At 49.3% G+C, this 16111-nt stretch overlaps 1 protein-coding gene across 1 annotated transcript in view; it reads left to right on the forward strand.

The window, feature by feature from the left end:
• Nucleotides 1-16111, forward strand: part of PLEKHA2 (pleckstrin homology domain containing A2) — a 57253-nt gene that overhangs the window by 33433 nt on the left and 7709 nt on the right. Inside the window, exons 6-10 of the mRNA XM_082863960.1 lie at nucleotides 5460-5600; nucleotides 6427-6573; nucleotides 6908-6976; nucleotides 7330-7400; nucleotides 11509-11572. Coding sequence (XP_082720086.1) covers nucleotides 5460-5600; nucleotides 6427-6573; nucleotides 6908-6976; nucleotides 7330-7400; nucleotides 11509-11572 — 492 coding nt within the window. The remainder of the gene's footprint in view (nucleotides 1-5459; nucleotides 5601-6426; nucleotides 6574-6907; nucleotides 6977-7329; nucleotides 7401-11508; nucleotides 11573-16111) is intronic.

Here is a 16111-nt window from a genome sequence, read left to right on the forward strand (position 1 = left end):
CTCTTCTCACACCTTGGCTGACTGACCACAAGTTGAACTGAGAGTCTGAGTTTGAATCAAGCTCAAGGGGAAGTTTATGGAGTGTCCCCTTTGTGCTTCCTGGGAGGGGCGGGCTCCTGGTCAGTCGTGGTTTGGGTCATTCTGGGATGCTGATTCAGAATGTGGCAGGATTGGAAAATGGATTGCTGACTCCGAGAAACAGAGTAAAGGAAGCTCACGTGAGGAGGGAAGTCAGAACTTGTCCCTGGCTTGGGGGAGGCTCTTCTGACTTTAGGAAGCCACCTGGGGACCAGTCCAGGCCATGCACCGACCTGTCCTGGGAAAGCCTTCCGTTTATAAGCACCAGTTTACTGGCTGTTCTGCGAGGACTCTTGTTTTCCTTGACTAGGCTCACGAAGAACTCCTTTCTTAGAAATACAGAAAAAGAAAGGGAGATGGGTAGGGAGGAAGAGGGGGGAAACTATGTTTGGAAAAAACTGGGCCTTTAACCGATAATATAGGCAGGCTTCGGGCGTGCAATCCACGCTTTGCTGAAAAGCTTGAGTTTCTGTATCGTACAGTCAGAAATGCTTACATTCTAGTGACTTCCGGTAACAACCCTTCTGTGCTGGGGCAGGTCATCCTCCCCGGTATCTCAGGTTCCCGTGAATAAAGTAATGGAAGAGACCTGTGCGCTCTACCCAGCCCTTGTGATACCGCACCCAAGCAGAGTACAAAGCGGATTTGCTTGTGGGCCCGTTATTCTGATAAACGTTGGTAAACCTGTGAAAAGAGAGAGAAATGCTGGGGTGGCATGAGGGAGGGAGCCGCTCGCTCCCTTCTGCTACCCACATGTTTGTGTGTGCGGCTCTAGAATGCTGACTTTAGTAAAGGTTTTCTTCATTCAAGTTGAGGTCTTCACCCTTCTGTGTCTTCCACAATCTGGGGAGTTTCTTTCAATGTCTAATACCTTCTTCTCGTTAAGTGTTTCCTCCCTTGGTCCTGCCTGGGCTACACAGCCTGCAAGGCAGCGGTGGCCTCTTTGCCTTGCTGTTGTGCCTTGAGTGTAGAGTTGCTCTAAGCAGCTAGCTCCCCGTCCTCTTTCCTGGCCCCACTGGACAGAAGTGATTGGCGACAGGAGTGGGAGGGAGCGAGATGGCACCGAGAGGCCGGGAGTCCAGAGGCCTGCGGGGGTGGCACAGCCTCTGCAGGGGCTCCGTAACCTCCAGGGTCTTCCTGACTTTCCTTTGCTCCGTTTATACATCTCTTCACTCCTCCTGCCAGAGGTCCTGTGTGACAGAAGGAAGAGGAGGGGTACCCTACTGCCTGAGGGGTACCCACCTGCATTTTTATCTTACGGCACCTTGTGTGCGAAGTGAAGCATCCCAGGGGAGATGCAGAGATGAAAGACACAGACAGCGTATCCAGTGAACCAAGCTTTCTCACGGGCCACATTCATCACCCCTCATGTCACTCCTGTGAGACAGGTGCATTCACTGCCATTTTTAAGATGAGGAAAACGGAAATGAGAGTCTTGCCCCAAATCTAGAGTTTAGTAAATGGCAGAGCTGGGATTCAAACCCAGGACCTTCTGCCTTCCAAGATCTCAAAGAGTTTATAAATATATGAAAAATGAGCAGCAGTTGTAAAAAGAGGTTAGATTACACACCACTTTTATATCTATGGCTTCTTGTAGCCTTGTGAAAACCTTAGGTAGGGAGGGCAGGTGTGATTATCTCTGTTTATAAACGAGGCAGTGGAAGTGCCTGGAGATCAGCGACCCTCCCAGGGTCAGGAGCCAGTTTTTCTGCCCGCAGATCACTGGTCATTTAGTGCTGGGTCATTGAGTTCTTATGATTGAAGATAATGGCCGACATAATGGTATTTAAAGAATTGAGTTCGCTCGGAGTATCAGTATTCCTGTGTTAGTTTTCTTGGGCTGTCGTAACAAACTGCGTGGCTTAAAGCAACGGAAGTGTGTTCTCGCCTAGTCCTGAGAAGCCTGAAATCAGGGTGTCGGCAGGGCCCTCCATGTGCCCCTGAAGGCTCAAGCGGAGGATCCTTGCTCGCCTCCTCCAGCTCCCGGTGGCCCCGGCCGTCCTTGGCGTTGCCCGGCTAATGGCTGGATCCCTCCATCTCTGTCTCCACCATTGTCTGGCCTGTGTGTCTGTGTGACCTCTCCTTTTAGGAGGGCATCAGTCATCGGTCTTAGGGCCCAGCCTAAACCAGCATGAATTCATCTTAATTTAATTATATCTGCGAAGACCTTATTTCCAAATAAAGTCACGTTCTGAGGTTACGGGTGGACAATTTTGGGAGACATTATTCAACTCACTAAAGTTTTTCAAAAGGGTTGAAGTTTGAGCAGTAAAAGTAAAGCGCAGCTTTCTCCCCTTCCCTCCCAAGTTGGATTATTCCTTGTAGCAACCTAGCCACGCCTGGTGGGAAGAAAGATGAGTCCTTGCAAATTTCGTTTCACGTTGCAAATGGGAACCCTGTGGGCCTCCCCCATCAGAGGACCCTCCACGGTGCGTGAAAGGGGTCCCACCTTTCACTGGGATTCTGGGAGATACACAAACTGAGAGGATGAACTTGTTTTCGAGATCTGGAGTGTAGTTATTGGTGAGTTTGCCCTCCGCAGGCTGATTCAGAGTCTCAGAAGTGGAGACAGCTTTGCAGAGGCTCCAGGTGGTTGGCCAGAGGCAGCCCACGATGCAGGGACATGAGCGGTGACAACCAGCGCTTCTCCGGGTGGGCTGACGGGTTGAGAGGCGACACAACAGCCAAGTCACCAGGAGTCCTCTTCTGGCCACCGTGAGCGCTGAAAGGCCACTTCCCTCCTTCGTTGCTGGGTTTCAGGAATTCATTTGGGTCATTTGGAGGCAGTCGTGTTGTTCCACGGTGATTATATCTCTGGACACCCCAGCACTAATCCACATCCCTAAAGAATTCTATCTTATCAGAGCAAAACACAGAGAAATCGGAAAGGGTGGTCCAGGTAGGTAGGTAGTGGTGTTTAGCAGTGGGGCAGTTACTTCATTTCAGTGAGCTTTAGTTTACTTCATCTATGAAATGGAGAAAATAAGGCCTACCTGATAAGATCGTCTGAGATGAGAGATAATGCAGTAAAGAGATGGGTACTTTGCCTGGCACTGAACAGAGGCCCAAAGCAATGGGAGCTGCGGTTGTCCCTCAGCCAGAAGGGAAGGACAGGGTGGATTTCTGGCCCAATCTGGAGAGTTGGTGGGCAGAGGTCACCGTGGTCTAAGCTGAGTGCACAGGCCAGGAAGAGGGGCCCTGTCTCCTTTCTGGGGCCCCAGCGTAATCATGATGGTCTTAGTCGTTTCGATAGATGCCAGGGGGTGTGGCCTTTGGTCCCTGTCCTTGGCAGGCAGAGTTCTCCTGTGGCCCTGAGCTGAGAGCTCTTTTTTTCTCCCCGTGGCTTGCAATAGTTTATTTTTTTTAATTAAAAAAAAAAGTATTTATTTTTGGCTGCATCAGGTCTTAGTTGTAGCACGTGGGATCCTCTGCTGCGGTGCGTGGCCTCCTCGGTGCGGCGCGCGGGCTTCTCTCTAGTTGTGGCGCACAGGCTCCAGGGCGCATGGGTGCTGTGGTTGCGGCTCGCGGGCTTAGTTGCCCCACGGCATGGGGGATCTTAGTTCCCTGACCAGGGGTTGAACCTGCGTCCTCTGCATTGGAAGGCGGATTCTTAACCACTGGACCACCAGGGAAGTCCCTTAATTTTTATATAGTCTTTAAAGGTTCCTTTCCATTTGAAATTATCACAAAATATTGGCTATATTCCCTGCATTATACAATATATCCTTGGGCCGTGAGCTCCTGAACAGTCTGGATTCTTAGGTCTTTCTAGCTCCCAGGGCTGTAGAAGAAGTGGAAGAGGATGTTAGTTTTTCTCGTGGTGTCTGCAGTTACGTTCCTGGCAGATCCACATGGGGCGTTGAGTCCTTGTGAAGAACAGGCTTTTTTTTTTTTGAATTTTATTTTATTTTATTTTTTATACAGCAGGTTCTTATTAGTTATCTATCTTATACATATTGGTGTATACATGTCAATCCCAGTCTCCCAGTTCATCGCACCATCTCCGCTCCCCACCTTCCGCCCCTGCTTTCCCCCGTTGGCGTCCGTATGTTTGTTCTCCACATCTGTGGAAGGACAGGCTTTGTGGTGCTGTGGGTACTGCATCGGCAGCATCAGGGTCTGGTCTCTGTCTAGGTATTAATCGGCTTTGGGCAGAGAACTGGACTACTCTGGGCCTCTCTTGTGATGAAAAATTTTCCAATATAAATGAGAAATGGACAAGGAGGAAGAAAAGCGGCAACATGAATGAGGATCGATGACCTCGGGTTGGGAGGGTGTTCAGGACTGTGGCGAACTGAAGAATCCGTTCCCCATCCGAAGAGTGGACAGCTGCTTCACTGGACATCAAGAGTTTTACGCGAAATATCACAGATTTTAACAGCGGATTGAAAAACACACTGGATAGGACAAATGAAACACAGTTGGGGCAAGTCTACCTTTGGGCCACCAGTTTGCAACCTGTGGTCTCAAACTCGCCCTAAAAATTCCGTGGTTCTTGCACCAGCAGTGGTGCTCGAACTCCGTCATGGAGAGGAGCAAAGATAACTCATTCCACAGAAAGGGCTGCATTTGTAAACGTTAGCACCGTTTATAAAAAGTTACTTAGAATATTTTGACAATTAAAATACTTTTGTAGTTTTATTCATATTTCTAACGTGTTGAAATTTATATCCTCTGTCATTTGGTGGCCGTGACACCTGTATGACTGTGTCACTCAGTTAGTGACAGGTCAGGAGTTACACCCCAGGCCCTGGGGCTCCAGAGCTCATGCTCCCCGAGTCCTGTACCGTATACCACAGGCATCTTACCCACTGCTGAGCGTGCTTTCTCCCGTCTTCATGTTCCTGGCTCCTTTTCGTCCACCAGGTTACTGTTTCGGCATCTCTCCCCTTGGAGACCTCCACCACGCACACCAGCCACGCCAGGCATTCCATCCCAAGTCGTTCCCCTGCTGCTGTCAGTCCCAGCTCCTGTTTATCGTCCTCACGGCACTCACCACGATTTGTAATCACTCTGATTGCTAGTCTTGCTCTGTAGTTTTGCTCAGTCTCCCTGATCAGCACGTATGTGGTGTGAGGGCAGGGCACGTGTCAGTGTTTGCTGTTTTACCTTTGGTCTCTAGCCAGGCAAGGGCTGACTCATAGCAGGTGCTCCGTACATTTGTCGAGTGGGTGTGCTTGTGGGTGTGCGTGTGCATGGGGTGGGCGTGGCCTGCTGAATTCCTCATATACAGGTTTGGATGGATGGAAGGGTAGCGGGGAGAGAGGCGTCGTGCTCTAATTTCGTACATTAGCTTTCCTCCCCTCCCCCTTCCTGCTGTTGCCTCCCCAACTTTTCCTAGGCCTTCTGCTCCCTGTTAACTGTTCTGTCATTCTTCCCAGGTACCCAAAGTTGGGAACCTGCCCCTGACGACCGAAGTTGTCAAGAGCCTAGCAACTCCTCTGGCCCTGGAGAAGAAGCCCCAGGTGGCCTACAAGACAGAGATCATCGGAGGCGTGGTGGTACACACGCCCATCAACCAGGTGCTGGGGCCTGGCGCTGCCAGAGGGTGGAGGGGTTCGGGGGTGTCCGTGGTGTGTCAGTGACATGACAGAAGGGCTGGACCGAGGAAGGGGTGAGGGTAGCGGAGCCAGTGCACATGGGGTGGTCGAGAAAATACCGGCAGTGCAGAAATTGAGGCCACCGCCTCTGAAGCTCTGTGGCAGTACGGCTCTGCGTCACCCACGGGGACCGGCACTGTGAAGCCCGTGAGAAGTGGGGTCGAGGATGGCTGGAAACAAGCCCCGCTGTCCCTAGGCCTCGTCCGGTGTGCGTTCAGAGTCTTCCCTTTCTCCCGGGTCTGCCCAACCTCCCCAGCCTTGGTGTGTGAACGCACCCCATACAGTGCCTTCCCGGGGCAAAGCCAAAGGGTTTTTTTTATGGTTTCTTTCTCTCTCTCTCTTTTTTTTTTTAACATCTTTATTGGAGTCTAATTGCTTTACAATGGGGTGTTAGTTGCTGCTGTATAACAAAGTGAATCAGCTATACGTATACATACACCCCCATATCCCCTCCCTCTTGCGTCTCCCTCCCGCCCTCCCCATCCCACCCCTCCAGGTGGGCACACAGCACCGAGCTGGTCTCCCTGTGCCATGCGGCAGCTCCCCACTAGCTGGCTGTTTTGCAGTTGGTAGTGTGGATATGTCCATGCCTCTCTCTCACTTCGTCCCAGCTTGCCCACCTGGTTTATTTCTCACTTGACTGCCATCGTGGCCCAAGAGGAAGAGATGATTGGCCGGAGAGGGTGGGGTCAGGGGTGTGGCTGCGTCAGGAGGGGGCGGCGCTAATCCTGCAGCTGTTTCCTTGTAGAACGGTGGGGATGGGCAGGAAGGGAGTGAGCCCGGCTCCCACGCCATCCTTCGAAGGTCTCAGAGTTACATCCCCACGACAGGCTGCCGTGTCCCCACCGGGCCCCCCCTCATTAAGAGCGGCTATTGTGTGAAGCAAGGGAATGTGGTGAGTGTCCATGCGGGGGCTGGGAGGGGTTCTGGGGACCCCGGGAGCCAGTGGGTGTGGGCGAGGCAGAGGGGAGGGCAGTTTGCAAGGAGGAGCGTGGAGCCAGCCACGCCCAAACCGCCCAAACCAGGGAGAGGCTGGGGTGGGGAGAGCTCCCGCTCCGCAGCTCGAGGTGATCCGAGGAGTCGCCCCATGAGAAGAAGTCCTTGCCCCTGACCCCCAACGTGGGAGCCTGGCTTCGGTGGGGCGGGGTCCCCAGGAGCTTAGAACCCGAACGCACCCCCGGGAATGCTGGGAACTCTTCTAACATCCTGCTCTTTACCCTTTATTTCAGCGCAAGAGCTGGAAACGGCGCTTCTTTGCGCTGGACGACTTTACCATCTGCTACTTCAAGTGTGAGCAGGTTTGTAGTCACTCTGGGGCCTGCCTGAGAGGCCGTGGAGGGCAGAGGCACAGGAGTCACACCCACGTGTGTGTGTCCGAGCAGAGATGTGGGCACACAGACTCCGGGGTTGCTTGTGTCTGACCTCCGTCCTTCTGGTGTGCGCATCTTCATGGTGATGTAAAGTGGCCTTAACGCCCTGCCTTCGTGGTCAGGGCCACAGAGCATCATCTTAGATTTCTTTCCTCTCTCGATTATTTTGAGACCTTGTCTTGTTTGCCACCTGGTCTCAGCCAGTCACCTCCGATGATGATGGCTGCCTGGTCTGGGCGTTGGGCTGACAGCCTCATGCGCTCTCTCTGTGTTTCCCCCAGGACCGAGAACCGCTGCGTACCATATTCCTCAAGGATGTTCTCAAGACGCACGAGTGTTTGGTCAAGTCTGGGTAATTGTCTCTGCTTATTCTTCTCTGGTCAGAACTCCGTGTGCTCTCGTAACTCTTCTGTATTTTTTTAACATCTTCATTGGAGTATAATTGCTTTACAATGGGGTGTTAGTTTCTGCTGTATAACAAAGTGAATCAGCTATACGTATACATATATCCCCATATCCCCTCCCTCTTGCGTCTCCCTCCCACCGTCCCTATCCCACCCCTCTAGGTGGTCACAAAGCACCGAGCTGATCTCCCTGTGCCATGCGGCTGCTTCCCACTAGCTATCTCTTTTACAGTAGTATATGTAAGTCTGTGTCACTCTCTCACTTCGTCTCAGCCTTAACTCTTCTGTTACTCCCCTTCTGAGGCTCTATACCAGAAACTTCTTCCAAGAGCAGGAAGACGTTGTCTCCTTGACATCTGTGGCTGACTCCACATCCAAGCTGCCGCAGCTGTGAAATGGCGCTGGGCAAACCTATCCTCTTCCCATCCCCTTACTCTTGCTCCTGAAATGAGCCTGTGTGATACTTTTCTGATGGAGAAAAAGAAAGGATATAGAACAAAGGAGAGGTGTTTCTCAGGTGTCAGCTGCTCATCTCACCGGAGGACTGGGCTCGGAGGTGGAGGGGGACTGTGCCCTTAGTCACTTGCTTTTCAGTGCATCTGCTCAGACCCCTGTTTATGCCTTTCTCCTCTCCTCATTTTGACAAAGTCCCTGATGTCTTCTTAATATGGGGATGAGTCACATCAATGCTCTTGGGCAGGACGAGGAAGTATTTTTAATGTGTTCCTCTTTCAACTAGGAAATGGTCACCTTTCCAGTGCCACAGAGCGTAGGACGAGTTTGGGACCTGGGGCCTCTTCGAGTGCTCTCCCATATCCAACACCCATACAGGTGCCCCTGGAACCAAACTTTAGAGACCCGAGGGCATCCGGGCATCTAGCAGTCCTCATTTGGCCCTCAGTCTGCAGTCTGTAGGGGTACTATATGGAATCTCCGTCCCACGGACTGTGCATGCAGAGCCTGCGTCCCCAGGGAAGCTGTTAGCAGCAGACTGACTGTTCTCACATGAAGGCATGGGAGGGTCTTGCATGAAAACGAGGTGTTTTGTGGCCCAAGGAAGCAGGCACTGTTGTGAGCCTTGCAAACGACAGTTGCAGAGTATGGAAGATTAGGGAAGTTCCCACCGACGGATTATCATGCGTGAAAGGTGCTACAGATGGAAGCTGCAGAAGTGTGGCCCCAGAGGTGACAGCGGGTGGAGGAGAGATGAGGCTTGTTCCTGACCCTGGAGGCCCGTGCAGGTTGATGGGTGTATTGGGGCAGCTTAGGAAACCCAGATAATGTTCGTCCCTAAGAGCGCTTTGCACTTTGCCTGAGCCAGAGTCAGACTGAACTCCGAGGAAAAGAATTGAGGGAGTTGAAGATCCTCGGGGAAGGAAGTTGCCGAGGCCCTGCAGGTTCCAGGCCTGTGAGACTGGGGTCTCCCAAACCCAGTCACGGGGGTTAGGGCATCTGAGTAGTCAGTTAATGTTTTGTTGACTTGAGTTGAATTGAAAGGCCACATGTAGCCTGAGAAGTAGATATGAAAAGGGTGGGGATTTCCTCCCTGTCTGCTTTTAGCTCCCCTGTAGTAGATTACATGATTGTGCTGCATGGGCAAGAAGAGTTGAAAAGGTTAAACCATCTTATCCAGAAAGAAGAGCCATCTCCACTCAGATACTCAGAAAGTAATTATAATAGCTAATGAAATGCATTTCAAATGACCACTCTGTGACATTCGTTGTACCAGGTGCCTCATATAACTCATGAGATGCCTTATATAACTTATAACTGATCTTTGCGGTAAGAAGCTTGGTAGAGGAGTGCTTCTGATTTCCATTCTACAGTTGGGGTAGAAAGGCTCACAAAGTTTTAAAAATATTCCTCAAATACCTTTTCCCAGTGGAGTCAGGATTGGGCCCCAGGTCTGTCTGACCCCTGATTGCCGTCCCCGCCCATGTGGGGCTCTAGTCTCATGCTCCTCCTTTGCCCAGGTGCCCATGTCACTGGCAGCGCACCTGCCATTTCCTTCCAAGTCCTGATTCCTGAAGCCAGCCCTGCCTGTGATCAGTCCGTCCTTTCTTTTTCTTTTTCTTTCTTTCTTTCTTTTTTTTTTTTTTTAAATTTTTTGACCACACCACATGGCATGTAGGATCTTAGTTCCTCAACCAGGAATCAAACCCGGGCCCCCCTGCAGTGGAAGTGCAGAGGCTTAACCACTGGACCACCGGGGAAGTCCCCCTGTGATTAGTCCTTTCTTGGAACTATTCTAACTCTTGGCATATAACACGCAGTCTAACATCTGACTGTAAAGTTTTGCTTTTTTATGTTCTTTCATGGGGAAGGAATTAGACCTTTTACTCCTTACATGTTCCCCATAGTGACTGGATGCACAGAGCAGGCATTTCACCCTGTAAATAATTTCGGGATTGGAGGTTTGTGGCTGAGCACCAGCTACCTCTCGCCTTCCTCCTTGCGGAAGTAGGGTCCCTCTTCCAAACCTCACACCCAATTTGAAGCATCTTCCAGTGGTCTACTCTCTCCTTCCCTTTTTCCTCTTGAGCATCCAGTCCCCTTTTGAGAGCAGGGATTTAGGGAAGCTGATGCAGTTGCTGTGTGGGTGGAGAAAGGCTTTGGAAATAAGAGATTCAGGTCCCTTAGGAGAGGCACCTGGTAGTGGAGTAACTAAGAGTGTAGACTCTGGAGTTGGACCCAGTTTCAAATCCTGGCTCTGCCGGTTCCTTACTCCGGTGCCATGGACAAGTCATGGAACCTCTCTGAGCCTGGGTTTCCCCATCGATAAAGTAGGGAAAGTCTTACTGCCTCATTGGATTGTTGGGAAGATTGGATGAAATAACACATTAAAAAACACAAAGGAGGGCTTCCCTGGTGGCGCAGTGGTTGAGAGTCCACCTGCCGATGCAGGGGACACGGGTTCGTGTCCCGGTCCGGGAAGATCCCACATGCCGTGGAGCGGCTGCGCCCGTGAGCCATGGCCGCTGAGCCTGCGCGTCCGGTGTGCTCCACAATGGGAGAGGCCACAACAGTGAGAGGCCCACGTACCGCAAAAAAACCAAATAAACAAACAAAAAAATAACACAACAGATTGGTGGTTGTCAGAGGCGGAGGGTGGGGAGTGGCCGAAATGGGGGAAGGGGGTCGAAAGATATAAACCTCCAGTTGTCAAATCAGTAAGTCCTGGGGATGCAGTGTGCAGCACGGTGACTGTGGTTGATAGCACTGTATTCTATATTTGAAAGTTGCTAAGAGAGTAGATCTTAAAAGCTATAATCTCATCACGAGAAATAAAATTTGAGTGTTACGTACGAGACAGTGATCATTTGCAGTGTATACAAATATCAAATCATGTTGTACACCTGAAATGAATATACTGTTTTTTATCTTACAAATATACTGTTATATGTCCATCTCTTAATAATATATATGTATATAAAATATATATTTAATGGGGCATAATGGACAGAACAGTGTGTGCTTGTGTATGTATATAAAACCAATAAAATTTTCATCTACTTGACCCTCAGATAAAAACACTTGAAACAGTACTTCTCACCAAGCACTTTTTATCAGTACATCTGAGCCACTGAAGAAACACACAGTCCTAGACGGTGTGGGGTGTGGTGCATGTGAGGCAAGAGGTTCTGGAGGCCAAGGAGCTTTGTCCTGTTAGAACTGGTGGTGGTGTGTATTGGGGAGGGGGATCCATGGGGATGGTTAAACCACTTGAGACCCTCCAGGAAGTGAAGCTAGAGGAAACCCTGTAATGCCTTCTGAGGCAGGGCAGCAGGAGGAATGGCCTGTGGATCCCCTTTTTAGGGTAGGGGGCACGGGTACCTGCCTCAGGGTGAATCAAGTCCTCAGTGGGTGACCAGCATGCCTGGTAACTTTCAGGGTGGGGGCACGGGTACCTGCCTCAGGGTGAATCAAGTCCTCAGTGGGTGACCAGCATGCCTGGTAACTTTCAGGGTGGGGGCACGGGTACCTGCCTCAGGGTGAATCAAGTCCTCAATGGGTGACCAGCATGCCTGGTAACTTTCTATCTCTTTCTCTGTCTAGCGATCTGCTGATGAGGGACAACCTGTTTGAAATAATAACCAGCTCCAGGACCTTCTACGTGCAGGTAAAAAGCCCGCTGCCAGAAGACGCTGACGTTCCTTCTCTGTGGGCGGTGTACTTGTAGGCCTGCCTTTCCCTTTGCTTTCTCTTTTATTTTGTTCGAAGTTTCTAGGTGGTAAATTTAGCCCCCGATAGTCAGTCCGACTCCCATTTTATTCTAAACAGGATGTTTGCCAAAAGCTTCCCAACCATAAAATAATAAGAACGGGTTGAGCCGCTACACTGGGGAATGTGAGTTTGTACCAGCTGCTCGTAGCTGCTGGGCGCCAGCTCAGCAGAGAAAAGGGGAACTGGTCAGTGGTTTCACTTCTCCCTTGGAGGGTATTATAAGCCCCGTCTATGTGTGGACAGCACTGTGTGCGGAAGGACAAAAGCACAGAGGGCCCTGTGCGGGCACCAGGTGCACAGCCAGCTGCACAGAGAAAGCGATTGTTTGGACTCTGACGGTTCAGCTCTCAGAAGCATCTCCCCTCCACCCACAGCCTTGGAGTTCTCCCAACTCCTTCTCAAATCATAGGAGCTAGAAAGGCAGATTTCTAGCCTCTAGCATGGCCTAGACTTTCAAGGCCAAGTCCTCGCTGCAGCCTGCCTAGCCGTCCACAGAGCGTGCCTTGATCCCTGCAGCCTCACGGTGATGGTGCCCGTCAAGCGCCAAGACTGCCGTGGAGTGTGTTGGTTGAAATGTGGGGCTCCCCGACCAAAGCTTCTCAGGGTTCCCCGCGCGCTCCCCACTCAACACCCTCCCTTTCGTGAGGTCGACCCTCACCCATTTCGTGAGCAGCAGGTCCCTCTGAGCGGGTCCCCCTTCCTGAGCCCAGCAGACATGCTAGCAGCCTGAGGCATCTGTGTGTTCTATTCATTTAGACAAGCATCTGGGAAGAGCTGTGGAAAAGTGCTGCTGGGGCCCTAGAGCAGCCTCCACGGCCATTCAGGGACATGTTTGAGCTGTCGGTGCACCAAAAGAGTTTCCAGTTCTTGGACTAGACAGATGGGGCGTTGCCTCATCCTGGGGACCCCGCATTCAACAGAGCGGATCCTGAACCCGAGAGGGAGATAGTCAGGTAAACAGGCAGTTAGAACAGTGTGCAGAGGTGGGGAGGGCGTGTTGGAGAGATGAACGCAGGGGAGCTTTTGGGGCAGTGAAACTGTCCTGTGTGATACTGCAGTGGCAGATGTGTGAAATCGAATTTCACAGCACAGAGCATAAACCTTTAATATATGCAAATTTAAAAAATCATTTAGGAGGTCAGGTGATCCTAGCATGGCATGCAGAATATGACCAAAGAACCTAAATGTGTTACAAGTATGAAACAACCTCACTCATGGGGTTGGGGGAATAAAACAACAAAAAACAAAACAAGAAAACAGTGTGAGAAGGGCTGCCCTTAGAGTGAGTAGTGGTTGCCATGGGAACTCCCAAGAAGGGTACCTCCCCCAGTCTCAGGGAGTCAAGGGAGGTTTCCTGAAGGAAGATACACCGAAGCCAAACCCTTGGCGGAAGAGTGGCCCAGGCAGAGGGAACAGCAAACAACAGGGGTTAAAAAAGCTTGGAGATGAAAGGGGCACAGGTGCTGGGAAGCTGATATGGAGGGCCTGTGGCCTGTGGGCCTTGTTCAGGAGCTTGTCTTTTATCCTGGGAGTTAGGGTCCTTGGAGGTTAAGCTAGGGGAGTGACCCAATCAGATCTGCCTCCTAAAAATCCCACTTGGGCAAGTGACCTAAGAGCCTTGTTTTCCTCATCTGTAAAGTGGAGATGAGAGCCCTCGGTCCTGGTCCTGTTGATGGGATGCTGGCGGTGAATGTCCTGTCTGGTGCAGTGTAGGGGACAGGTAAGAAAAGGGTTAGACAGGAGCCAGGGAGAGCAGTTGGAAGGCTGTTGTAATGGTTTCAGTGAGAGATAAAGGTAGCCTGAACTTGGATGGATGGAGAAAAGTGGAAACATTTGAAGCTATTGATAAGTCCTTTCCAGGACTTGAGAGTTGATTGGATGTGGGGTGAAGGGAGCGATTATGCTGGGGTTAAGAGTCTAGAACAGAGACTTGGACTGGAGATAGTGATTTGGGAAACATGAACGTCAACCAAAAAAAAAAAAATTTCAGAAGACACTGCATCCATCATTGGCACGAGTGTCTGCACATTGACCAGGACCTTATCATCATTTCTGTCCTACTTTGCCATCTGCTCCCACATTTCTAGGATAAAAGAACACTCACATCCCCCTGAATAAATAAATGAGCAAATGGACAAATCTGTGTATAGCACCAAAACTCAGAATAGAAGGTTGGAGAAGAGTAGAGATTAAAACTCTTTAAGAATATGTATTTATTCATTTAAAAACAACAACTATAAACTCGTTTATGTTAACACAAGTAACATTTAATGAAAAATAACGCTTTCTAAAACAAAAAAGCAACAGGAGTAGCATTTTTTAAATATATTTTTGCAAATCTCTTTAATGGCTGGTTTATTAGAAGACAGCAGGATTCTCATATCTGCTTCTGCACTCAGTCTGTGGCCATATGTTGTTTTGATGGAAGAGTATGAAGAAAATCTGGCCCCGCAGAGACATGTATTTGGAATAAAGGGATATTTTAATAGCTCTTTCAGATAATTGTGGATCTTCTTTGATTCTATACCGAAACTTGACAAATCATAGTTTCTTAATGTTTAGGTGCTGTGTGGAATCAGAAGCTGGTATCAATAAACCTTCATACTCTTACATTAAAATCCATTGGTCAGTTTCGCACTCTGAATGGATCATATGTGGCAGGGCTGTATCTAAAGGTGGGATTGGTTCTGGGGAGAGGAAGGGGTTATTAGCTTGTTGGAAAGGGAGGGCTGCAGAGGTTGGGAATAAGATTGAGAAGGAGATGCCTAAAGCTTTTGGACAGCTGCAATGGAAGTAACCAGAGGTGCATATGGGAAGCCTTTTATTGATGGCTCGTTAGAACTCAGTGCTTGAAACCATTGCAAATGTTATGATACCGGTCTCATACCAGGTAATCAGAGCTCATCGGACTGCAGTGAAACCACAGACTGCAGTGACGCATTTAATACCCTTCGTTCCTCTCACCTCAAAACGTGCCCTCACGGACAGAAACCCTACTTTTCCTTTTGAACCAAGCACCAGAGACACGTACACACTTAAGCAGACCAGGAAGAGAGGATGGTATAAGCTTGGCACTTCCCTTCTTGTTCTGTTGAGTTTCAAGGCTTTTTTTTTTTTTTTTTTTTTTTTTTTTTGAGTTTCAAGGCTTTTTTTCTAGTCTCTTAGTAATTCACCACAGGGTGGGTGGATTTCAGCTCTGTGTTTTACTGGTTCATGGGGCTACCTTTGTGATGTGGTTTTAAGATATTTTTGAGTTTTTGATGAAAGCTAAGCACAGGCTTTCCATAAAAGATAGGTATACACATACACTGTAATTTTTGCATATAATTTTTGAGGTTTCACTTAATTTCTGTTGCCAGTGGAGTCCAGTTCTTAAAACTACTAATAGAGATTTAAAGTGTGATCTCAGTAATGTAATATCCTATTTCTTCTCGTGTGGGATCAGTATCTGCTTTTCTCTTTCAATAGTGTATATATATATATATATATTTATTTATTTATTTATTTATTTATTTTTGGCCGCGTTTGGTGTTCATTGCTGGGCACGGGCTTTCTCTAGTTGCGGCGAGCGGAGGCCACTTCATTGCGGTGCGCGGGCTTCTCGTTGCGGTGGCTTCTCTTGTTGCGGAACGCGGTCTCTAGGCGTGCAGGCTTCAGTAGTTGTGGCACGTGGGCTCAGTAGTTGTGGCTCGAGGGCTCTGGAGAGCAGGCTTAGTAGTTGTGGTGCAGGGGCTTAGTTGCTCCGCCGCATGTGGGATCTTCCCAGACCGGGGCTCGAACCCGTGTCCCTTGCATTGGCAGGCGGATTCTTAACCACTGCGCCACCAGGGAAGCCCCTTGAATAATGTTTTAAACATTAGTGAACATTAAAATAATGTTTACTACTGTTTATTATCCTCATGGCTGGGATCATTACCTAGGTTATCCGACAGAAAAATGTCCTTAAACGGAATTAGTGCATTAGGGAAGAAATGTAATTAGCAAACAATTTCCATCTCAAATACTAAATGTTTTAAGAAAGGGATTTAATTGTTTTTCCCATCATATTAGCAAAGATTTTTTTAAAATTGTAATATTTAAAACAAAAAAAAAGTAAAAAATAAAAGGGCATTCCCTGTCAGTCCAGTGGTTAGCACTCCACGCTTTCACTGCCGTGGGCCCAGGTTCCCTCCCTGGTTGGGGAACTAAGATCCTGCAAGCTCGCACTGTGGCCAAAAAATAAAAAAAAGTTTTTTAACTGTAATATTTAATTCTAACAAGGGTGCATGTAATATACATACACACATATATATGTTTAAACGAAATCTATATTATTGCCTAGAAATCACTCTGGCCATATATAAGAAGAGCCTTAAAAGCATGGATACTCTGGGACTTTCCCGGCGATCCAGTGGTTAAGACTCTGCACTTCCACTGCAGGGGGCGTGGGTTCGAT

Source organism: Leucopleurus acutus, assembly GCF_964270905.1.
Source record: "Leucopleurus acutus genome assembly, chromosome: 21".
Taxonomy (NCBI): Eukaryota; Metazoa; Chordata; class Mammalia; order Artiodactyla; family Delphinidae; genus Leucopleurus; species Leucopleurus acutus.